Consider the following 24,407-nt stretch of genomic DNA (forward strand, 5'->3'; position numbering starts at 1 on the left):
GCATCTTGTCCTTAGTCTTGTTATTAATGATTATTAGAGGTGAGAATGCGTAATGAAGCCTTTAACTAGAGGGATGCATGGATCAATGGACCTTTCTGCAAGAGAGAATCCTAAAGTCACCAACCCTAGGCCCCTCCTTGTGCCCCCAAACATCTTGCCTCAGCTCGGGGGTTGACAGGAAGTGAAACTCAATTGTGCTATTATGTGCCCAGCAGACCTGCCTGGGTCCCAACCCTGGGCCCCGGATGTGACCCCCCTACCCCCACCATACACACACCCTGAGAAGGAAGAGGAGAAAGAAGAGGCTGGGGAGAACAAGGCTGTTGTTTTTTCCTTTCCCTTTGTTCACTGCGGTTTCTTTCTTTCTGATTTTTATGATGTGGTTGATTAAAGAAATGAGCACCTGGAACAGTAGACATTATACGCCTCCTCCTTAGATGTTTCTTGGCCTTTCTTCCCCTCCCACCCCCACCAATAACTGAGGAAGTTTGATGGAGCACAGATCCTAAAGAAGACACAAAGAACCCTAGAGTATGACTGATTTCATCCTATTCCTTATTAGAGAGATCACCCCATGCCCCAATTTGAAGTCTCAAAAAAAAAAAAAAAAAAAAAAAAAAGGCTCAATAGGAGCAATTTAACTTCAAGTAGAGACATATCCAAGGATGATGGAGTGTAAAACACAAGTCATATGTAGGGGGGTATCACTGCTAGTGTTATTTGCAAGCAAAGCTGAGTGCCTTTAGGCTTATATGATTCCCAGATTTCTAGATCAGAGGTCCAGGGGCAGAAAACTGGAAGACTGTAGGGAATTTGTTCTTTCTTATATGTTTAGGATGGCTTGGAGTAGGGAAGCTTTACACACACACACACACACACACACACACATGCACACACACACCAAGCCACTCTTTGATACAATTCTTAAGCTAGGCTATATCTTTGGTGTCCTACAGAACTAAACACAGGACCTGATGCATAATGGGCCTTCAAAAGTGCTTCTGATTCCTTATGACTAAAGAGATCATATAGGAAGGGGAGATGGGGGTTCTGACTGGGTCAGTGGGTAGAGCATGCAACTCCATCTCAGTGCTGTGAGTTCAAACCCCATGCTGGGTATGGCTGTTACTTCAAAAAAAAAATTTTTTTTTTAAAGGAAGGGGAGATAAAGGATGGGGAGTAGCAGGGCCCTTGTCTTTTGAAGACTGGGAGACAGGAGCAGAGTGACAGACCTTCCCCAACCCCTGCCTCCCTCAGATCTCCAGCTCAGGTGCAACAGTACTCCCAAACCCTATTACTCAGCAGCTACATTTCCCATAAAAATGGAGGAGTTTTGGGATCCCTGGGTGGCGCAGCGGTTTGGCGCCTGCCTTTGGCCCGGGGCGCGATCCTGGAGACCCGGGATCGAGTCCCACATCGGGCTCCCGGTGCATGGAGCCTGCTTCTCCCTCTGCCTGTGTCTCTGCCTCTCTCTCTCTCTCTGTGACTATCATTAAAAAAAATAAAAAAAAAAAAAAAATGGAGGAGTTTTTCCAACAAGCCTATATGGAAACAATCAAGAACTGCTTAGATCCCTCCGTTTCCACTAGAGGGCCTCATGTATTCATTCCTTCTCTCCAACCCCCACCAAAAGTATGTATATATTATGTGTGTGTGTATGTATATACACAACAGACACACGCCACACTGTATACCCTTCCAGTCAGAGCTCCCCCAACCCCCTCTCTTCAATCACCAGGTGTAAGAGGGAAGATTCCAGGAACTCAAGCCCTTGTTACTGTACCCTACTTCAATGAGGGGTAGGAGGGGGTTAGCCTGGGTTGGGGCGGGGCCAGGGAGCAGGATGCCTGGGTCCCCAGTTCCTACCAGTAAGTCCTAGGCCTCTATCTCCCTTGCACTCACTACCAGCCTCACCATCATCCATGCCGCCCCAAGAGCCTTAACTTCTGAACAGATTCCAGACAGGAGGAACTGAAAAGATCTTCTTTCACCCCTACTTTTGGCCAAGGACCTCCGAAGGCCAGCAGGTAAAGTGGGGGGGGGGGTGTCAGGGCATGGAGAAAGAGTGGACACAGACCCAGTGCTCTCTGCACCTGAACCACCAAACCCAGAATTAAGGGAAGGCCCTGAGTCTTGAGAGAAGGAGGTAAACTTACATTGGGCAAAACAAGCCTGAGAGTCTGGGGTTTGGGTTTTAGGGAGGTGAGAAAGCTAAAGGCAAAGGGGGTCTCAAATGGTGCGAAGCAGTGCGGAGCCCGCGGGAGGAGGGGGGCCTTCGTATCCCAGGGTGTGGACTCTGGGACCCTAGGCTTTGCTGTGCGATGTTCGGAGGACGAATTCGGTCGATGGTGCACGGTAAGGGGTCGGGAGGGGAAGTCGGCGGCGGCAGCCGTTAGCAGAGGGCCGGACCCCGCCGTCTGCGCCCCCGGGAGCCGGGCGAGGGGCGAGGGGCGAGGCCGGGGGCGGCGGGCTGTCCCCGCGGAAGATGGGAAGCGCAGACGGGAGCCCGGGGGTCTGGGGGGCCCGGGCGGGCGGCGGGCGGCGGGCGGCGGGGGCTGGGGCGCGGGCTGGGGCGGGCTGGGGCGCGGCGGGCGGGCGGGCGGGCCGGGGGCGGGCAGCTGTGTCGTCAGGCTCCGGGCGGCCTCGCGGCGACCGCGCCTGCCCGGCCGGGCCTGGGCTCCAGCGCCGCGCCCCGGCTCCCGCCGCGCCCTCCGCAGCAAGGTAGAGACCCCGCGGGCGCGGGGGAGGGGGGGCAGGGGCCGGGGGGGGGGGGCGGCCCGCCCGCGCGGAGGGAGGGGGAGCCCGGGCTCCTCGCGACCCGAGTCGAAGCGAAGTCGGTGCTGGAGCCTCCACAGCGCCGCTCGGGGGCAGAAGGGCTCTCGCTTGGCCTCCTGGCCCCCAACTGCCCCCTCCCCATCCTTCCCACACCTGTCACCGGGAAGTTTCTGAAACTACCTGGGGCTGAACCCCACTTTTCACCTTTAAATGGAGGAAATGGGCTCTCCTGCGGATGAAACGTGCATTTTACTGGGCATCTCCCCGGCCTCAGAACGTAAGAACCCACATCCCCAACCCTGCCAACCCCGTAACTTCCCCCTGTGCTACACACACCGACACACACGCCACCCCGGAGCCGGGCAACACGAACCACCTGCAGTGTTTGTGGAGGCTTAGCGAATTTTGAGATTTCAAGGAAAATGATTCCCTCTCCGGGGGCCCTGCCTAGTAGCAGGGATGAGCAAGAAGGAATAGATCCTCCCTCAGTCCTGGGCAAGAGAAGCAGGACGCAGGCCCTGGTGTGGCCAAGGGATTCAGCAGTCCAGGTAATCCAGCATGGGCTGGCCTCTTGGGTTTCTTGCGGGGTCAGCCTGAATGTTCTGGGGGCATAGCTGATTCTTGAATAATGGTGAATTTATAAGACTTGAAATGGGACTGATGGATGTTGAAGTGAAAAAGGAAACTTTAAATGTTTGCACTGGCCTTGGAAATCGTATTTATCTCTCGGTGACCAGCAATTTTAGTATTTACTGTTTAAAGTCAGATCTAGAAAACAGAGGCACTACGATTTAATGGGATAGACTAAGGACAGGATGTCTAGAGTCAGGATGTGACCCTGAGATTGTGGCTCTCTGGGCCTCAGTTTCCTCCTCTGTACAGTGTGAGAGTCGGTACTTCCCAGCTCTGAGGATGTTCTAGGATTCTCTGCCTCGAACTCAACTTCTTACTTTCTCACCTCAAATTGGTAGGGGCGGACAGGGAAGCCAGGGGAGGGAAAAGAAGTGTGAGTCACACATTGCTGGCAGGCAGCAGACCCCACCCTCCCAACCCTGGAATTCGCCTGGACTAGCCCAGGTTATAGCCTCAGGGCTGGGATGGAGGGAGGACAAAATTGGGCTTGTTCCAGTTCGTTAGAGTGCAGGATCCTATAGTTTATTGCCTTTCAGCAACAGGGTGAAAGGTGAGAAACTTTCAGTGCGTGAAAGAAGTCGAGAGGACAACTGAAAAGATACCAGGAGCCTTTATATCCGGGTTCCAGCCCAGAGGTGTCCTTGGACCCTAGCAGTCTAGTATCTAGCCACCTCCTCACCCTTCCGAAGGCAAAGTGCAATATCCTGATACTACATGTCTGCGCCTGAGATGACACACAGGGGGGAAGTGTACAACTGGACTTCACTGATGCTGGGAGTCCCTAGAATTGATGCCTTCCTGGGTCAAAGACATCATTTTTCCTAATCTCCAGATGTGTTTCTCTATGTACCATCTTTGTCTGACAACAATGATAATAACAGCTAACATTTATGAGTTCTTCCTCTGTGTCATACCTTTTGCTAAGTATACCGCACATGTTACCTTACGTAATCTCCATGGTGTGACTGATTTCTCTAAGAACCCATTTTACCGATGAGGAAACAGGTTCAGGAAGATGAAATAACCCACCCAAGAGCCTAATCCATGCCTGTCTCATTCAAAAGTCCATTCTCTTAACCTCTACTATAAATCACACGTAAGATCTGGGGGACTAGGAAGGGTCATTATTTTTTTTTAATATTTTATTTATTTATTCATGAGAGACAGAGAGAGAGAGGGAGAGACATAGGCAGAGGGAGAAGCAGGCTCCATGCAGGGAGCCCGATGTGGGATTCCATCCCGGGACTCCAGGATCACGCCCTGGGCCTAAGGCAGGTGCCAAACCGCTGAGCCACCCAGGGATCCCCGGAAGGGTCATTATGAAAAGAGAGGTGCGTCCTCTCTCATGTTCATTATCCTTCCTTTGCTCTCTCTTTGTCACTTTCTCTCTCAGATTTCATTTCCTAGAAACTTGGAGCCAGCTAAGAATCCCCAGGGGTAATCAGAGGCTAATTAAGCCATACGGGCCCAATTAGCCCTAAGACTATTATGTATTCATTAGATCAGTAGAAGTTGGATTATAATCATTGAAAAGAGCCAGAGAGGTGGAGTCCTTTCTCCAGAATAATCGGTGTCTCAGGATCCCCCTCTTAGTGTTCCCAGAGAGCCCCCAGAGCAGGAATGGTATACTACACAGACGTGGACAGCAGAGATGTCCCAAGGTCCCCTTGGTGCAAAGATGATTCTTGCACCATCAGAAAGGAAATTCCTGTAGGCCCTAACTGCCTCCTTGAGCCTTACCCAAAAAAATGCTAAGTGAGTGGGAAAGGGGCAGCAGAAGCCCCAGATGGAGTGCCACAATAAGTGCTTTTTGCAAAATTCATTCTTTTAACAAAAATCTACTTAGCACCTCCTCTATGTGTTCCAAATTATTTCATATTTCCCTGTCAGGATGGCTACTCCAGCATCCCATTTAACCGTATTTGGACTAATATTTTCCAACATATGGCTCCCTAACTTTGCACAAGGATTTGTACAAGCAATACGGAGTGCCCACAACATGCTGAGCACTGTTCTAGGTCGTGGGGATATGGTGGTGACCAATACTGAGAAGTGCCTGCCCTTGTGGAACTTACATTTTGGTGGGAGAAGACAAACAGTAAACAAAGCAAATAAATTAACAAGGTGATTTCCACTCCTGATAAGTTCTGTGAAGGAAATGAAGGAAGGTGCTACGCAAGAGACAGGGATTACTTTAGGAGGGAAAGGTCAGGGAAGGTCCCTTTTTTAAAAAAAAAAAAAAGATCTTATTTTTATTTACTTGACAGAGAGAGAGAGAAAGAGCACAAGAAGGCAGAGTGGTGGGCAGAGGGAGGGGGAAAAGCAGGTTCCCCCTGCGTAGGGAGCACCACGCGGGACAGGGCTCAGTCCCTAGGCCCGGGGATCACGACCTGAGCCAAAGACAGGTGTCCGGACCGCCGGGGCTCAGCTGTGGAGCATCTGCTTGCGGCTCAGGGCGTGATCCCGAGGTCCTGGGATCCCCGCGGGGAGCCTGCTTCTCCCTCTGCCTCTCTCTCATGAATAAATAAAATCTTTAAAATGAAGGGGAAAAGAAGGAAAGAGAGAGAGAAAAAAGAAAGGCAGATGCCTATAACCAACGGAGCCCCTCGGGCACCCCAGGGAAGGTGTCCTGAGGGAGCTGACGTTTCAGCTGAGCAAGTGGTCAGCTCCGCCGAGAGCGGGCAGGAGCGTTCCAGGCGGAGAGAATAGCGGGTGTCTGGGCCCTGAGCGGGGAAGAGCTCGGCCTGGGGGGCGGCAAGGAGGGCAGCGGGACGAGAAGGCGGGGCGGGGGGGAGTGGAACGGGGGGGCGACGAGACCGGCAGGGCCCGTCCCAAGGTTCTTGGGGTACAGCTTTGACTCCTCCACTTAGCACCTGCCTCGGGAGGTCCCACCCTCTGAGAACTCCCGTGTCCTCATGAGAAGAACGGCTCTGCCAGGAATTCCTTACCTCGTAAGATCGGTGGTTCTGCTTCAGTACAGCACCTGCCAGTCGCCCGTGGGCGCGGGCACTTGGCATACGTTATTGGACTCAGCCCTCACAGCTGTGGCACTTGGGCATCATTCCTCCCATTTTACAGATGTGCCCGGTCCCCCAGCGGTATCAGAGCTGAGCAAGCGAGCCAGATGTGAGCAGCTGTGGTTTTGCGGGCTCCTAGCGCTGCTGCGCGGTCTGCTAAGCGAGACTCGCCGCGCTGCCGCCGCTGCCGCGGGGTCCTGGGCTGCCCCCCGCCCCCGGCGCTGCCCCCCGCCCCCGGGCCCCGTGCTGCCCCCGCCCCCGGACCCGGTGCTGGCCCCCGCCCCCCGTGCTGCCCCCCGCCCCCGGACCCAGTGCTGCCCCCCGCCCCCGCCCCCGGTGCTGGCCCCGGCCCCCGGGCCCCGTGCTGGCCCCCGCCCCCGTGCTGCCCCCCGCCCCCGGATCCGGTGTTGCCCCCGCCCCCGGACCCGGTGCTGCCCCCGCCCCCGCCCCCCGTGCTGCCCCCCGCCCCCGGACCTGGTGCTGCCCCCCGCCCCCGCCCCCGGTGCTGCCCCCCGCCCCCGGACCCCGGCAGCTCCCCGCAGCTCGCTCGCCCCCCCACCGCGGCCTCCGGGGTCGCGCGCCTGGAGCTCGGAGGGGCGCGGGCGGGCGGGGCCGGAGGCGCCTGGGGTCGTTGAGGGCCGTGGGGGGCTCGGGTGGCGGCGGCGGGGCGCGGCGGGGGCCGGGCCAGGGCCACGCAGGATGGGATCGTGGCCGGGGAGGCGCGCCGGCGACACCGTGCGAACCGCCCGCAGGCCCGGGCCGTGGGATCCGGGATGGGAGAGAGCTCTCGGGAGGCCCCGACTGCGGAGCAGAGCGGGAGCGGGCCAGGGACACCCCCACAGAGACACGAAGAGACCGGTGGACCGCGGGGGGCCGGGGATGAATCAAGACAGGCTGGGGGAGAAACCAGGGGGCTGGAGAAGGATCCAGAAATGGAGGGGACAGAGCCACACATCTGTCAGAGAAGGGGACGTTATCTGCTTCTCAGAGAAGCAGAGACAGAGGACAGACTGGGTTAGGGAGGGACAGACCTAGGGAAGGGGTGCAGGGGGAAAGGAAGAGACCTGGGAGGGACTCAGAGGAGGGAAGAAGGGAGCAGGAGTGGAGGCTCGACGGAGGAGACGGAAGGAAAGCGCCGCCAGCGGCCCCTGCACCACACACCCTTCTCATCTCCTCCCAGGGCGCCCCTTGGAAGCCTAAGCGCAGGCGCGACAAGTACTGCCGAGCTGCCTTTGTGGTCCTCCTGAGGAAAGGGAGAAAGATGGCCAACGACAGGGGCCTGATAAGCCCCAGTGATTTCGCCCAGCTGCAGAAGTACATGGAATGTGAGTCTTCCTCTCGTCCTGAAGTTCTGCAGAAACCAGCGCACAGCCCCCTGCTCCTCACGCCCTCCCCTGACTTCCCCGTGGCCTTCAGCCAGTCCGCTCCTGAGGGAGGCCGCGCTGGGGAAGAGGCCAGAGGGACATGGGGCCTGGGCGCAGTGGCAGCTGCCGCCCACCTTCTCGGAACCTCCACTGCCTGCCCCAGGTCTCAGACACGACACTTAAGCAGAGGCACCACTCTGCAGCATCTGAAGCGTCGTTCTCGGGGGTTTCTCTTTGCATTTCTGGGTTTCTTCTTGGAATTTCTTTCCTCGGCTCACTCCAATCTGCCTTCCTGTCGGGTGTCTGAGCCGACTCTGGCGGAGGGCAGGGAGAGCCAAACCAGACTAACGCTCTTGCGCCCTCTTCACACCCTAGACTCCACCAGAAAGGTCAGCGATGTCCTGAAGCTCTTCGAGGAGGGCGAAATGTCAGAATATCTCCAAGGAGATGTGAGTGGTCTCTGGGCAACCTCTCCCTGACCAACTCCTCTCATCTTTGTTCGCTGCTCCACTGGGATTCCCAACTCCCAGGGATGATTCTGGGCCCCCCTTTTCTGTCCTCCCTCTGGATACCCCAGCGTCCATTGTTACCACAGCTGTTGCTATAGAACAAAGCAAGAGATTATAAGTGAAGACTCAGCCTTAAGAAGAAACCACAGTTTCTTGGGTCCGCCTTGGGTGCTTCTTCGCTCTGCACTCACTGTCTCAGTCCTACTTCTAGTTCCTCAGTCCCCGCTCCCGTCCTGCCTACTCCCTAGGGTAATGCTTGCTCTCATCATAGGCCATTGGGTACGAGGGATTCCAGCAATTTTTGAAAATCTACCTGGAAGCAGATAACATCCCCAATCACCTAAGCCTGGCATTGTTTCAATCCTTCAAGACGGGTCACTGCTTAGAAGACACTGTGATACGTGGTACGGTCAAGTAGGTGGGACTGGCTGGACTTCCGGAAGAAAAGTCAAAGTAGTATGGGTTTTGGGGGTGAGAGTTGAGTTGAGTCACGGGTTGGGGACAGAGCTGAGGAAGAGAGATGGAGGATGGCAATGCTGGTCTTGGAGCTGGAGGGAGGACAGTTAAAGGAAAGAGTTGGGACTGAGAAAAAGAGAGGAGCCAGGCAGGATGGAGAGAGCCCCAACCTCAGATCTGCTGTCCTTTCTGTAAGCAGATGTGGTGTGTCTCAGTGACGTCTCCTGCTACTTTTCCCTTTTGGAGGGTGGCCGCCCAGAAGACAAGTTAGAATGTGAGTGGCCATCCTGGACTGGGAGAGGGGAAGAAAGGAGATGGGAGAGGGGTATCTCCCAGCCTTCCTTCCCTCCTTTTTTCAGGCTTCCTAAAGGCTGACAGGGCCAGACAAAGGTGGGGCCAGAGAATGGGCCCATTTCCTCCGTTCCCCTAGACTCTTTATGCCTAATGCCATTCACCTTGGTCACCCCAGGTCCCACATCCTGTACATTTTCATGTGGGTGGCCTGGGTTCTTCTGAGGTTGTGGGGTTGTCTCCCCTATTATATTCACCAAGGGTGTAATCCAGGCCTGTTTCACTGCCCCTTTTGTCTCCCTTCTCAGTCCCAGCATCAGGCTCTGGACTCTTCATCTAAAAGATCTCTTCCATCCTTTTTTTCCCTCTGTATTCTGTTATGAAATTTTGGGGTATCCCTCACAAACTGACCCTGGCCCCCCTAAAACACCCCACAGTCACCTTCAAGCTGTACGACACGGACAGAAATGGGATCCTGGACAGCTCAGTGAGTTGGGGGACCTGTATGCCGGCCAAGGGAGTATGTGTCCATTTGTCTGTGCCCCCCTGTCCCAACTCTTCCAGGATTTTAAGAAACAGAGGAAGCTAGAGGGAAAAGTCAAGTCCTCCAGGACTACATTTGGGAGTGGGTCCCCAGCTCTTGCCTCCTAAAGGAGGAGGCTAGAGACATGAATCGGAGGCTGCCTTGCAAACATACCAACGCACAGAGACACTCATTTACTTGGCAGAAACACCTGAGAATGAGAGGTGGCTCTTGGGGTGGACCCCAGGAACCCTGATTTCTAGAGAAGAGTTTGTATGGTGGTAGTGAGGTGGGATGTGGCTGTGGCTCTTACCTCTTGGCCCCCAGGAAGTGGACAGAATTATCATACAGATGATGCGAGTGGCTGAGTACCTGGATTGGGATGTGTCTGAACTGAGGCCGGTAAGGCAGTTTTTCCCTCCTGCCCCTCCCTGTGCCCTCTCGGGGTGAGTCCTGAATCTACCCAGCCCCACCTCTGACAGGCAGCCTGGTTTCCTTGGCCTGGGCTGGAAGTCGCTAGGGGGCAGAGGTGTCAGATCTGAGGGGCCACTCATACTAAAAGTCCCGTCCATTCATTCCCTGCTCAGATTCTTCAGGAGATGATGAAAGAAATTGACTATGACGGCAGCGGCTCTGTCTCCCTCGCTGAGTGGCTCCGGGCTGGGGCCACCACCGTGCCACTGCTAGTGCTGCTGGGTCTGGAGATGGTAAGTAGGAGAGGCTTGTGAAGATCAGTAAGAGCTGCCTTGGGTTGTGTCGGCCAGAGGCGGGCACTCTAAGGGCTTGACCCTCCCTAGCATCTGCTGTGTCCTCCCAGACTCTGAAGGACAATGGGCAGCACATGTGGAGACCCAAGAGGTTCCCCCGACCGGTCTACTGCAACCTGTGCGAGTCGAGCATTGGGCTTGGCAAACAGGGGCTGAGCTGCAACCGTGAGTGAGGGGGCCCCAGAGTTGGGGGCAGAGGGGCAGGCCAGCTATCTGCAGGGGTGGTGCTCTGACCTTAAGAGAGATCTGGGTTTGAACCCTGGGCTCTGCATTGACTAGTTACGTGGGAGAGCCATGCAACTTTCTCTTCCTTTTTTTCCCCCAAAGATTTGTATTTATTTATTTGAGAGAGAGAATGGCAATGAGCGGGGAAAGAGGGAGAAGCGGACTCCCCACTCCCCAATGAGTGTGAAGCCTGATGTGGGACTCGATTCCAGGATCTGGGATCATGACCTGAACTGAAGGCAGGTGCTCAACCGACTGAGCCAGCCAGCCAGGCACCCTCACTTTCTTTAGTTCTTTTTTTTTTTTTTTTTTTTTTTACTTTCTTTAGTTCTTGAAGTATAGTTGACACATGATGTTACATGAGTTTCAGGTGTACAACATAGCCACGTAACGTCTTTAAGCCTCAATTTATTATTTTTTTAAGGATTTTATTTATTCATGAAAGACACAGAGAGGCAGAGACACAGGCAGAGGGAGAAGCAGGCCCCACGCAGGGAGCCCGACATGGGACTTGATCCCAGGTCTCCAGGATCACGTCCTGGGCTGCAGGCGGCACTAAACTGCTGCACCACCGGAGCTGCCCCCTAAGCCTCAATTTAAAATGAGGTTTTCTCAACTAAAAATGAGGTCATTGTGAGCATTAAATAGGATGTGAGACGAGTACTTCACATGGTGCATGTACCTGCTATTAAGTCTGCAATAAAAATTAGCTGCTGATTTTAAATAATTTTAAAAGTAAATAATAATTTTTAAAATTATTAGGCCTCCTTTACATCTACCAACTGAGCTCCTGGCATATAGCAGGAGTGGGCGTCGGCATGTGGTAGCAATTGCTCTTTTATGGGGAAGAGTGACCAAAGGGCACAGGTCTTTTTTTTTTTTTTTAATTTTTATTTATTTATGATAGTCGCAGAGAGAGAGAGAGAGAGAGAGAGAGAGAGAGGCAGAGACACAGGCAGAGGGAGAAGCAGGCTCCATGCACCCGGAGCCTGATGTGGGATTCGATCCCGGGTCTCCAGGATCGCGCCCTGGGCCAAAGGCAGGCGCCAAACCGCTGCACCACCCAGGGATCCCCAAAGGGCACAGGTCTTAGAAGTGAGCCCCCACCTCAAAATTTAATTTTCTACCACACTCTCGCAGCAAGGGCTTGGAGGTCTTGTTTCAGTGAATGATCCCATCTTCTACTCAGGTGAGAAGGAAATAGAGGGAAGGGCTGCAACTAAGGCTCTGATCCTCTTCCTTCTCGCACAGTCTGTAAGTACGTCGTTCATGACCAGTGTGCCATGAAGGCTTTGCCTTGTGAAGTCAGCACCTATGCCAAGTCTCGGAAGGACATTGGTGTGAGTGATCCCATGCCCACCCCAATACCACCCGCAACCTGGCCCTAGCCCTTGGCCTGTTGCTGTCCTCAGCATTCCCCTAGTCCCTGCCCAGACCCTCTCAGACATTGGCTGCCTTTCTCCCCAAGATCCAGTCACATGTGTGGGTGAGAGGAGGCTGTGTGTCTGGCCGTTGTGACCGGTGTCAGAAGAAGATCCGCATTTACCACAGTCTAGTTGGACTGCATTGTGTGTGGTGCCACCTAGAGGTCAGTTGGGAGCTCTCCTCCAGCCGCGGTGGGGCCCCTCCCTTAAACTGCTCTCTGCCCTGCTCTCCCTGACTGCATCTCCCTCAGAGCCACAGTTGCCCTTGCTCCCAAGGGCTCTCTTTCCAGTAGTAGACCCTCAACTCGAGAGGTGATGGGGTTCCCTCCATGATGTCTGCGTGCCCATCTTGTCTTTCAGATTCATGATGACTGCCTGCAAGCCATGGGTCATGAGTGTGACTGTGGGCTGCTCCGGGATCACATCCTGCCTCCATCTTCCATTTATCCCAGTGTCCTGGTGAGACCCTTGGGCAGTGGCTAGGAGGGGACAGGAGGAGTGCCTGATTGAAACATGCACACACACGCGCGCGCGCGTGCACACACACACACCCCATGCCATTTATAGCAGAGAGCCTATACTTTTAGGATTCAAGTCAGACGCTCATCTGTTCAGGGATTCATATATAATCCAGTTTTCCTTGCCTTTGCCTTCCTCCCTTTCTAGGCCTCTGGACAGGAGCGTAAAATTAGCAAAACAAGCCAGAAGACCTTGGATGACTTAAATTTGAGCACCTTTGAGGCTCTGCGGGTACATGTAGGGGGTGGGTTTTTCTTGGTTGGAGCCCTCATAGGTGGGGATGAAGTGGGAAACATGGGGAATGGCGCTTGTTCTCTGAAAGCCCCACTGTGGTAGGGAGGGGGAAGGCATCTTGAGGGAAGGCCAGCCTTCTGCCACTGTCTCCAAGGCCCATCTCAACTCTGACAAAATCCTGTTTTGCTTACCCTTGTTTTTTCCCAAATGCAGATTGATCCTGTACCTAATACCCACCCACTTCTGGTCTTCGTCAACCCTAAGAGTGGCGGGAAGCAGGGGGAGAGGTGAGAAGAGATACACTGGGTCTTCTAAGATGGAGAAAAAGGAATAATAGAGGTTGGGAATCTGTGTGTATGGAGGGGACATACCTTGAGGAGGACATCAAGAGGGTGGAATACAGACTCTCCATCCCCTACCATAAACTTTCCTCTTTCCCTCATACAGGGTGCTTTGGAAATTCCAGTATCTACTAAATCCTCGACAGGTATTCAACCTCCTAAAGGATGGTCCTGAGCCAGGGTGAGTATAGGTTAGGGGCTGTATCTGTATGAGTCTGCCTGTGTATGTTAGGGGAGGGCAGAGAAGAGTACCTGTTGGGAGGGCAGGGCTAGGGGACCCCAGGAAAGCAGAATTCAGAATGCTGCTTTTACGAGAGTGTCACTGGGTAGCCCCTACCCCTGAGTCTTCTGGTTCATCTTTGTTCTGATCTCAAAACATGAGGATACCAGTTTCTCCCTAACTACTCAGGAGTGGCTATAACTTTCCCCATTGTATTTTTTTTTCTCTGATCTGAACAGAAACAAGTCTTTTGACAGAGGGATAGGGGGTCATAAGGAATGAGAGATAAGAAGTCATGTGCCTGTCCCAGAGTTGGTAGACTCAATCCTATAGTCCTTCCTCATCTTCTCTCTCTCCTTTTCTCTCAGGCTCAGATTCTTTAGGGATGTTCCTGGTTGCCGGATTTTGGTGTGTGGTGGAGATGGCACAGTAGGCTGGATTCTAGAGACCATAGGTCAGTACGGGGAGAGGCTCTAGGAAGGGCACTGGGGGATTGGCCTTCTAGAGCTGACTCCCTCCATCCATCTCCTGACCTGCCTCCTTAGACAAAGCCAACTTGCCTGTTGTGCCTCCCGTTGCTGTGTTGCCCCTGGGCACTGGAAATGATCTGGCTCGTTGCCTGAGATGGGGAGGAGGTAAGTGGTTAGAAATTATTTTTCTGGGAGATAGGGGGAGTTGGGTAGAAAGGGAAAGGCACATAGAAAGGCATTGTTATGGAAAGAGGATTGGGGAAGAAGGGAGGCACAGATGGGTGATTACCAAAGTGGATTGTCCCCAAGGAAGAAAGCTTTGAAAGAATCAAGGACCACAGTCTGAACCTAGAAGGGTCAAAGGTGACAGTCCTCTTCCCCATATACCTAAAAACATCCTTCTATTTCTCCCCAACCAATGCAGAGAGCTCAGAGAATCAAGGAATATGGAGGACAGTGTGGGAATAAGAAAGGTTGTACAAGAACTAAGCCAGATGTTAAGTGATACAGCTGGCAGGGAGCTTGGCCATGATTCATTCAATCACTCAGCCAATCAATCAGGGGTCACCATTTCATTCATAATCATTTCTTCCCAAGTCAATTGCAACAGTCTCTTAAATAAACTCTGATTTCTAGACTTTCTAGTCTCCCTTCAAACAGAAAGAGTTCAGGGGTTGGTATTGGTAAATAAAGAGGTCAGGGTGGGACAGGTTGAGTTTGAGGTGTCTTCATTTGAGGCTGTTGGACTCAGAGTCCAGCCCTGAGATCTTGCAGAAGTTATGGAATACAGGTCTGCTAGGAGAGTGACAGGCATTCTAGGTAGAAGAAGTTGTGTGAGGCCAGAGGAGCCACCAAAAGCCTAGTAGTACATGCATGAGGGAAAGTGTGTGTCCTTCATTATGACTGGCACATGCAGTGCAAGGTGGGGAAGGGGGAGAGGAAGGACTGAGTCATACCAGGGCCAGATCGTGAATGCCGTGCTGAGGACTTTTTGACTTTATCCTGCCAGAGATTGAAAGCGGACAGCCCACAGAAATTATTTGTATTGTTTTGCATTGTTTGCCTTGCAGTGTTTAAAGTTTTTTAAACCTTGCTTATTTCTAAGAAGTGGGTCATATATTCTTCAGTTTACCACTATCTTCTCAGCTCCCTGCTATTCACTCATTCACTTCACCTTTCCAGCCACCGAGGCATTTGAATGTGCAAATCTGGAAGCATAGGGAACTCTTGAACTCATGAAAAATGTAACTCAATGAGAAAAATAGGGAGATGTATATATAAGTTATATTCTCTATATATAATACAAATTGTTGTATAAGATATTATTCTTGGATATAAACATATCTGCATATTTTAATCTAAATATTACATATATACATATCTGACCAATTTTTTTTGCTAGTTTTTTTTTGTTTGTTTGTTTGTTTGTTTTTGTTTTTAGATTTCTTTATTTGAGAGAAAGTGTGTGAGTGGGCATATGTGAGCAGGGGGAGGGACAGAGGGAGAGGAAGAGAGAGAGGGAGAGAAGCAGGCTCCCTGATGAGCACAGAGCCCTTTGTGGGTACAAGACCTTGAGATTATGGCCTAAGCCAAAATCAAGAGTTGGACGCTTAACTGACTGAGTCACCCAGGTGCCCCCGGTCAGTTTTTAAATCTTCAACATCTAACTTTGTGTTTACTTCAAATATTAGACACTTTGAAATCATGTATTTTGGGTGTTCACTGCATGTTCTGCAAATGATATTCTCATAGCAGTTTCTGCCAATTCAACATAAATCACAAAATAATGATATAAATACAACACTAATGAAAATTTGTGTTGATATTGGAAAAAAAATCATAAGATTTGAAGAAGAGATGAAAGGAGTACCACAGTGGGAGCTCTGTGTAGGATGGATTGGAGGAAGGAGACAGGATAAGAAACTACCTGTATTGGAATAGTCTGGTCAAAACATGCTGAACACAAACACAAAGGCAACAGCAGTGCAGTTTATGAGGTAGAAACCACAATACTTGGTAACTAACGAGTTGTGGAGGAGGAGGTAAAGACAAGTGTGGGACATTTTCTATTTTGTGGGGTGAGCATTTGGGATGCCATTTAAGATAGAGAATATAGGGGGATTCCTGGGTGGCTCAGCGGTTTAGTGCCTGCCTTTGGCCCAGAGCGTGATCCTGGAGTCCCGGGATCGAGTTCCGTGTTGGGCTTCTGGCGTGGAGCCTGCTTCTCTCTCTGCCTGTGTCTCTGCCTCTCTCTCTCTCTCTCTCTCTCTGTGCCTATCATAAATAAATAAATAAATAAATAAATAAATAAATAAATAAATAAATCTTTAAGAAAAAAAGATAGAGAATATAGGACGAGGACCAGTTTAAGGAAGATGAATTCCATTTTGGACATACTAAGTTGAGGTGTCAGTGGAGCACCCAGATGGAAATGTGTACTGAATAGTGACAAATAGGTATTAGAAAGATACATGTTGGGCAGCCCTGGTGGCGCAGCGGTTTAGCGCCGCCTGCAGCCTAGGGTGTGATCCTGGACACCCGGGATCAAGTCCCATGTCGGGTCGGGTTCCCTGCATGGAGACTGCTTCTCCTTCTGCCTGTGTCTCTGCCTCTTTCTCTCTCTCTGTGTCTCTCATGAATAAATAAATAAAATCTTTTAAAAAAATAAAAAAATAAAAGAAAGATACATGTTTGAGAGTCATCTGCTCCTAGGAAGTAATTGACATCCTGAGAGTAGATGCTTACCCAGGGAAAGGATGCAACATCCTAGTAAAACACCCTATTTAACAGTTGAGCAGAGGAAAATCCATTATTAAAGAAGTCTTGGGGGTGCCTGGGTGGTTGAGTTGGTTAAGCGTCTGCCTTCAGCTCGGGTCATGATCCTGGGGTCCTGGGATTGAGCCTTGAGTCAGGCTCCTTGCTTAGCGGAGCCTTCTCCCTCTCCCTCTGCCTGCTGCTTCCCCTCCTTGTGCTCTCTCTCTGTCAAATAAATAAATAAAATCTTTTTAAAAGTAATAAATAAAAAAGTCTTTGTTCACGTACTACTGTTACTATAACGAATCACCATAAATAGTGGCTTAAAACAACACAATTTTTTTAAAAGATTTTATTTATTTATTCATGAGAGACGCAGAGAGAGAGAGGCACAGACACAGGCAAAGGGAGAGGGAGAAGCAGGCTCCATTCCATGTAAGCCTGATGCGGGACTGGATCCCCGGTCTCCAGAACCACACCCTGGGCTGAAGGCGGCGCTAAACTGCTGAGCCACCTGGGTTGCCCAAAACAACACAAATTTATCATCTTACAGTTCTGGAGGTCAGAAGTCCAAAATAGGTCTCACTGCACTAGAATCAAGGTGTTAGCAGCCTTTTTCTAGAGGCTCTAGGAGAGAATTCTTTGCTTTGCCTTTTCCAGTTTCTAGAAGCTGCCTGCATTCCTGGTCTCATGGTTCCACTTCCAACCAGCCATTGCTGGTTACCACTCCAACCACTGTCACATCGCCTTCCATGACTTATTTCTTGCCTTTCTCTTTCACTTATAAGGATTCCTGTGATTATACTGGGCCTGCCCAGATAATCCAGGATAATCTCCTCATTTAAAAAATCCTTAATTTAGGGGCAGCTGGTTGGCTCAGTCAGTAGAGAACGTGACTCTTGATCTCCAAGTCATGAGTTCAAGCCCCATGTTGGGTGTAGAGCTTACTTTAAAAAAAAAAAGAAGAATCCTTAATTTAATCACATTAGCAAAGTCCCTTTGCCATATAAGGCAACATATTCACAGACTCTGGAGATAAGAATGTGGACATCTTTGGGGCGCCTGGCTGGCTCAGTCCGTAGAGCATACAACTCTGGATATTGAGGTTGTAGTTTTTAGCCCCACGTCAAATGTAACAATTTCTTAAGAATAAAATCTTAAGAAAAAAAGATGGGTGGCTCAGTTGGTTGAGCGTCCAACTCAAGTTTTTGGCTCAGGTCATGATCTCTAGATGGGAAGATCTCAGGTCCAGCTTCCAGCTCAGCAGGGAGTCTGTTTTCCCTCTCCCTCCGCCCCTCCCCTGCCCCACTCATGCTCAAGTGCTGTCTCTCTCAAATAAATAAATCCTAAGGGGGAAAAAAAGGACTGCAGACATCTTTGAAGGGCAATAATTTGCCTCCCACAGACACCAAGAAGGAACAGTCAGAGAGGGTTCTCTGTATCTTAGAGAATAGTATTTTAGAGGCCAAATGAGGAGTTTCATGAGTTAAAATGAGACTAAAGATATACTGTTGGTTTTGGCAGGAATTATTGGCCATCTTTGCCAGAAGAGTTTCAGCAGGGTGGCATGGTGAAAGGCAAATTACAGTGGGTTGAACCATTAGTGGAATGTGAGGAAGTGGAGACTTCTTTTTTTAATCATTTTTTTTCCTGATTACAAAAATAAAACATGCTTGTGGTAAAAAATATTCAAACATTTCAAATATACATGCCAAAAAGTTTCCCTGTAATCTATTCCAAAAAGTTTTGGAATCTATTCCTCCATATTTTCTTTCTAGGCACATACTAATATGTTCCTAAACAATGAGATCACTATTGATGCTTTTCTTTATGTTAACTAAACAGTTCATTTTGGTTATCATTATTTTTTGATGTAGTCAGATTTACCTCACTCTTTTTGTTTATTACTTAGTAGCATTCCATTGTGTGAATATGCCATAATTTACTTAACTAGTGCCCTATTGGTAGACATTTGGGTAGTGGTCAGTTTTTTATTACAAACTGTGTTGCAGTGAAACACCTTGCACGTTTATTTCCGCACTCACACAGATGTGAGAATTTCTCTAGGAGATATTTATAGAATTGCTGGTTCAAAGAGTATGAATATTTTCTATTTAACTAGTTATTTCCTTTTTAAAAGTTACACAAATAAAAAATAAATAAAAGTTACACGAATAATGTATCAGTACCTGTTCACTGTAAAAAACTTTACAAAGTAAAACGTGTAAGTGTTCACATATAGGTCTCCTCCTATGCCCCACCGCATTCCACACCCCTCCCCAGAGATAACCACTGTGTCTTATTTGCATTCATTTTCCTGTTTTTATACACACACACACACATAACTTTTAACAAACGTAAATAGGAACATACTACAAAAATTGTTCTAGGACGTCTTTTTTCATTGAATAATATGTCTTGGAGATCTCTCCATGTTAGTACATAGAGATTACATTCTGTATGCAATAGCTATATATAATTTCTTGGCATAGATTTGTCATAATTTATATAACACTTTCCCTGTTGACAGGCATTTAGATTGTTTCCAGTTTTTTGTTGTTTTAGAGTGTACCTCAGCAAACATCCTTGTACACACATCTCTGTTCACATGTGTGTCTGTGTCTATAAGAGAAATTCCTTAAAGTGCAATTGCTGTATCAAAATATTTGTTTTGATAAAATTTGATAATATTGTGATAAAAATTGCCAAATTGTCTTCCAAAAGTGAAATACCAAATTATGCTCCAACTAACAGTACATGAAAGTGCTGGTTTATTCATAATCTCATCAACACTTGGTTTTCTCAATCACTCTATACTTTGTCAATATAATAGGCAACAAAAAGGTAACTAATTGTTTTAATTTACAATTCTTTTAATTGTTAGTAATACTAAGCATCTTTTTTTTTTTAAATATTTTTATTTATTTATTCATGAGAGACAGAGAGACAGAGAGAGGCAGAGACATAGGCAGAGGGAGAAGCAAGCTCCATGCAGGGAGCCTGATGTGGGACTGGATCCCAGGACTCCAGGCTCACGCCCTGGGCTGAAGGCAGGCGCCAAACCGCTGAGCCACCCAGGGATCCTCATCTTTTTCTTTTTTAAAGATTTTATTTATTTGAGAGAGAGAGAGCACAAGCAGGGGGAGGGCCAGAGGGAGAGGGAGAAGCAGACTCCCCACTGAGCAGGGAGCCCGCCAGTGAGGTGCTCCATCCCGGACCTGGGATCATGACCTGAGCCTAAGGCAGATGCTTAACCTACAGAGCAACCCAGGCGTTCCAGTACTGAGCATCTTTATCTGCATATTGGTCATTTGCATTTCTTCTTCTATGATCGGCTTATTTGTGTTATTTACCCATTTTTTATTGATTTTTTTAGATTTAGTAATTTATAAGCATTTTTTAAATGTTGAGGAAGTTAGTCTGTTATATGTGCTGCAGATATTTTTTCCTAGTTTGTATTTTTTTTTTTTTTTTTTTTTATAAATATGTCTGACTTTAATTTTTTTTTTATTTATTTATTTATGATAGTCACAGAGAGAGAGAGAGAGAGAGGCAGAGACATAGGCAGAGGGAGAAGCAGGCTCCATGCACCGGAAGCCCGACGTGGGACTCGTTCCCGGGTCTCCAGGATCGCGCCCTGGGCCAAAGGCAGGCGCTAAACCGCTGCGCCACCCAGGGATCCCTGTATTTTTTAAGGTGTATGTTTATTTATTTAACCATACAGAAGTTTTAAATTTTAAAGATTGATTTATTTATTTGAGAGAGAAAGAGCAAGGGGATGGGCAACAGGAGAGAAAGAGAGAGAGAGAATCCCAAGCAGACTCCCCACTGAGCATGGAGCCTGATGTGGGGCTCGACTTTACAACCCTGAGATCATGACCCTAGCCAAAACCAAGCATCATGGGGCTCCTGGGTGGCTCAGTTGGCTAAGTGTCTGCCTTCGGGCTCAGGTCATGATCCCAGTGTCCTGAAATCCAGCCCCACATTGGACTCCCTGCTCAGCGAGGAGCCTGCTTCTTCCTCTTCCACTCCCCCTGCTTGTGCTCTCTATCAAATAAAGTTTTTTAAAAAACAACAAACAAAACCAAGTGTTGGACACTCAACTGACTGAGGCACCCAGGTGCCCCAGGAAGTTTTAATTTTTAATACAATTGTATTTATCAGTCTTCTCCTTTTTTGGCTCCCAGTTTTGTATTATGCTCTAGAAAGGCCTTTTCCACACAAAGATTTAAAAAAACGTGTACTCACTCATGTTTTCTGCTAGTACAAATTCTATTGCACTTTCTTACATTTAAATTCTGCGACCCATCTTGAATTTATTTTGGTATAAGGAATGACTTCTACATAAAGCACCCTTTATTGAGTAATCTGTCTTTTTCCCATGTCTTTGAAATGCCATCATATACTAAATTCCCAAAAATACTTGAGGCTATTTGTGGGCACTCTATTCTTTACTACTGAACTTTTTATTCTATTCACTGTGCCAGTATCACAGTTTTGACACCACTGCTTCATACTGTGTTCTCTCTAGTAGAATAGGGAAAGGAAGTGTGTGGGAGAGAGGGAATCCTTAGTCCTCACTCATCTTTTTCAGCACTTTGCATTTTCCTGGCTGTTTCCTCTAATCTTTCAGATGGACTTTGGTGTTATTGTTAGATGTCTACACACATTGGAAACTTTCGCTAAGACAGTGTGGAGAAAAGGGTCAGCAGGGACTGACCTTAAGATTGGTCCATAGGAGGGCACCTGGCTGACTCAATCAGTAGAGCCTGCCACTCTTGGTCTCAGGATCCTGAGTTTGAGCCCCACAGTGGGCGTAGAGCTTACATTTAAAGAAAGAGAGAGGAAGCCTGGGTCGCTCAGTGGTTGAGCATCTGCCTTTGGTTCAGGTCATGATCCCGAGGTCCTGGGATTGAGTCCCTGTGGGGAGCCTACTTCTCCCTCTGCCTGTGTCTCTGTGTGTCTCTCTCTGTGTCTTCCATGAATGAATGAATGAATGAATAAATAAATAAATCTTTAAAAATAAATAACAATAAAAAAAGAGAGAGAGATTGGTCCATGGGAGCTATGACCAAGCACCCTGCCCTTTCACCGGCTAGGGCTAGAAAGGTCTTCAGAAGCAGGGCAGAGGATCTCTGGAAATTTGTGGGGCCAGGAGAAGAGGGCCCTTTGAGATCCATGGCTTAGTTCTAACCTGTCTTCTTCCCCATCCTTAGGATATGAGGGACAGAATTTGGGGAAGATCCTCAAGGATTTAGAGATGAGTAAGGTGGTACATATGGATCGATGGTCCGTGGAGGTGATACCTCAACAAACTGAAGAAAAGAGTGACCCAGTCCCCTTTCAAATCATCAATAACTACTTTTCCATCGGTGTGGTCAGTGAAGTGGGTGTGTGAGGGCTAGGGAGGAAGTACGGGTCAACCAGGGAGAAGCTAGAGCTGGTTAGGAAGAAAAGAGAGAGATTAAAGGAGCTGTGACACAGAGAAATGGGGAGTGGGATACAGTGGAGTGAGTTTCAAGAAAAGAACATGGGACACATTGTTGCCAAATGGGGGAGTTAAAGAGTATTCCACGCTGAGAAGGAGGCAGTCCTCTGATCTTAGTGCCCTGAATTCCCCAGGATGCCTCTATTGCTCACCGATTCCATATCATGCGAGAGAAATATCCTGAGAAGTTCAACAGCAGGTGAGGTAAAGGGGGGTGGGTGTGGACACACTCAGTGGCAGGGACCAGATTGTGGCCAAGTTTGACTCAGAGCACTTAGGCTGTGGCACCTCTAAGAAGCCCCTCCCTCAACCAAAGCCATCCTCTTCCTTAAAGGACCTGAGTAGGAGGCCAATGTCCTTCCCTGTCACTTAGTTCTTCTCTGCCAGCACTGTATAACTTGTCCCCTGTCTCTTTGGGTCTTACATGGGGCTTACACAGAATGAAGAACAAGCTCTGGTACTTCGAATTCGCCACTTCTGAATCTATCTTCTCAACATGCAAAAAACTGGAGGAGTCTTTGACAGTTGAGGTGGGTGTGATGAGACCCAACCGTACATGCTTTTTAGTTTCTTATACCTTAGTTTCTTCCTCCACAGGTGCCCTCAGGAACGTCCCCTATTCTTGAACCTATACTTTGACCTCCCACCTCTCCAATTCCAATTTCCCGAGTTCTCAATACACTGGTCCCTATTTCCCTTCATCCTTTGCAAATCCCCAACTCCTGGCCTTCCCAGTCTGTCATCTGCTGGATGCAGGGGTTGCATCCACAATTATGCCAGTAGGTGAGGATTTGTGCTCTCCTCTTCTCAGATCTGTGGGAAACCACTGGATCTGAGCAACCTGTCCCTAGAAGGCATCATCTGCTGGATGCAGGGGTTGCATCCACAATTATGCCAGTAGGTGAGGATTTGTGCTCTCCTCTTCTCAGATCTGTGGGAAACCACTGGATCTGAGCAACCTGTCCCTAGAGGGCATCATCTGCTGGATGGAGGGGTTGCATCCACAATTATGCCAGTAGGTGAGGATTTGTGCTCTCCTCTTCTCAGATCTGTGGGAAACCACTGGATCTGAGCAACCTGTCCCTAGAAGGCATTGCGGTGCTGAACATCCCTAGCATGCATGGTGGTTCCAACCTCTGGGGTGATACCAAGAAACCTCATGGAGATATCCATGGGATCAACCAGGCCTTAGGCCCTGCAGCTAAAGTCATCACTGACCCAGACATCCTGAAAACCTGTGTACCAGGTGAGTGGCCTTGGGAGCTGAGTGGGCAGGATGAGGGGAAGGTGTGGCTCCCTTTGGAGGCACCCTGCTCCTGCAAAACATATCTTATTTCCCACCCCCAGACCTGACTGACAAACGGCTGGAAGTAGTTGGGCTGGAGGGTGCAATTGAGATGGGCCAGATATATACCAAGCTCAAGAATGCTGGACGTCGGCTGGCCAAGTGCTCTGAAATCACCTTCCAGTAAGGAAAACTCTGGCCAGGGGCTCTGAGAAAAGGAGTAGGACCAGGAGAGCAGAAGGGTCATGGGGATGGTAGGGAGGAGCTTTACTAGGAGATCTTCCTCAGTAACAAAGGCTCTCAAAACCAAGCTAAGAAACAGAGTTTTGGTATTCAGTTGGTAAAGAAATCTCCACCAATCTGCTCTGGCCTCCCACAGCACCACAAAAACCCTCCCCATGCAAATTGATGGAGAACCCTGGATGCAGTCGCCCTGTACAGTGAGTATCGCCTGTGCCTGCCCAAAACTGAACCCTCAGGCTTCATGGATCCTAAGCCTCCACTCCACAGCTACTTTACTTCATCTCAATGTCTAAAATTCCCCTGTGCACCATTCCTCCCAAATCATGATTTCTTAGCCCCTGGCCTTCCTGACATGGCCTCTCTAGGACCCTGGCAACTCACCCTAACGCCACAGATTTTTCCCCAAATCTCTATTGCTCCAGCCTCAAGGGTCCAGGTCCTGCCTCTGAACATGCCCCCTTCCCTTCCAGATCAAGATCACCCACAAGAACCAGATGCCCATGCTTGTGGGCCCACCCCCTCGCTCCTCCAATTTCTTTGGCTTCTTATGCTGAGGGGGACACTTCAGCCTCCAAGCCAGCCTTGAACCCACCTCATCATCCCTGGACTCTCCTCCTAGGCTCTGTACATTGCTGCCACACCTCCTGCCAGCTCAGGGGAGTGTTCCTTCACCCTCACAGTATTTATTATCCTGTACCACCTCCACTATTCTCCATGCACATGTGTGTGCACGCGTGCACGTGCGCACACACACCCACATGCCACTAACACATACATTGAAAGTGCCTCATCTGAATAAAATAACTTTTTCCCCTCACTGGGGTATCTGTTAAGTAAATGTACACTTCCTTAAATGACATAGATTCTCC

At 49.5% G+C, this 24,407-nt stretch overlaps 1 protein-coding gene across 12 annotated transcripts; it reads left to right on the forward strand.

Moving 5' to 3' along the window:
• Positions 1-1,693: 1,693 nt before the first annotated feature.
• On the forward strand, positions 1,694-24,355 carry DGKA (diacylglycerol kinase alpha). 12 transcript variants are annotated; one of them, XM_025477063.3, is made up of 25 exons: positions 1,694-1,799; positions 1,909-2,027; positions 7,606-7,750; positions 8,165-8,238; positions 8,570-8,702; positions 8,954-9,028; positions 9,483-9,532; positions 9,896-9,970; positions 10,156-10,275; positions 10,386-10,500; positions 11,812-11,900; positions 12,029-12,148; positions 12,345-12,443; positions 12,651-12,734; positions 12,951-13,024; positions 13,185-13,259; positions 13,667-13,752; positions 13,844-13,933; positions 21,739-21,899; positions 22,145-22,209; positions 22,450-22,540; positions 23,058-23,256; positions 23,358-23,478; positions 23,675-23,735; positions 24,009-24,355. In XM_025477063.3, the coding sequence occupies exons 3-25, from the start codon at positions 7,687-7,689 to the stop codon at positions 24,090-24,092; spliced, it is 2,205 nt and encodes a 734-aa protein (XP_025332848.1). In that variant the 5' UTR covers positions 1,694-1,799; positions 1,909-2,027; positions 7,606-7,686; the 3' UTR covers positions 24,093-24,355. The 12 variants fall into 12 exon arrangements, with proteins under 12 accessions (XP_025332848.1, XP_035552187.1, XP_025332849.1 ...); XM_025477062.3 differs by lacking the exons at positions 1,694-1,799; positions 1,909-2,027 and adding exons at positions 2,616-2,721; positions 6,487-6,534; XM_049115643.1 differs by lacking the exons at positions 1,694-1,799; positions 1,909-2,027 and adding exons at positions 6,304-6,359; positions 6,487-6,534.
• Positions 24,356-24,407: the final 52 nt, after the last annotated feature.

Source organism: Canis lupus, chromosome 10 (assembly GCF_003254725.2).
Source record: "Canis lupus dingo isolate Sandy chromosome 10, ASM325472v2, whole genome shotgun sequence".
NCBI lineage: Eukaryota > Metazoa > Chordata > Mammalia > Carnivora > Canidae > Canis > Canis lupus.

What these genes read in the sequence shown, in the direction of transcription:
- DGKA (XM_035696292.2), top strand. Translation starts at nt 3,198, where the DNA reads ATGATTCCCTCTCCGGGGGCCCTGCCTAGTAGCAGGGATGAGCAAGAA. An exon ending in AGTCTCGGAAGGACATTGGT is followed by an intron (nt 11,901 to 12,028) that starts GTGAGTGATCCC and finishes TTTCTCCCCAAG; the next exon opens with ATCCAGTCACATGTGTGGGT. An exon ending in GGCGGGAAGCAGGGGGAGAG is followed by an intron (nt 13,025 to 13,184) that starts GTGAGAAGAGAT and finishes TCCCTCATACAG; the next exon opens with GGTGCTTTGGAAATTCCAGT.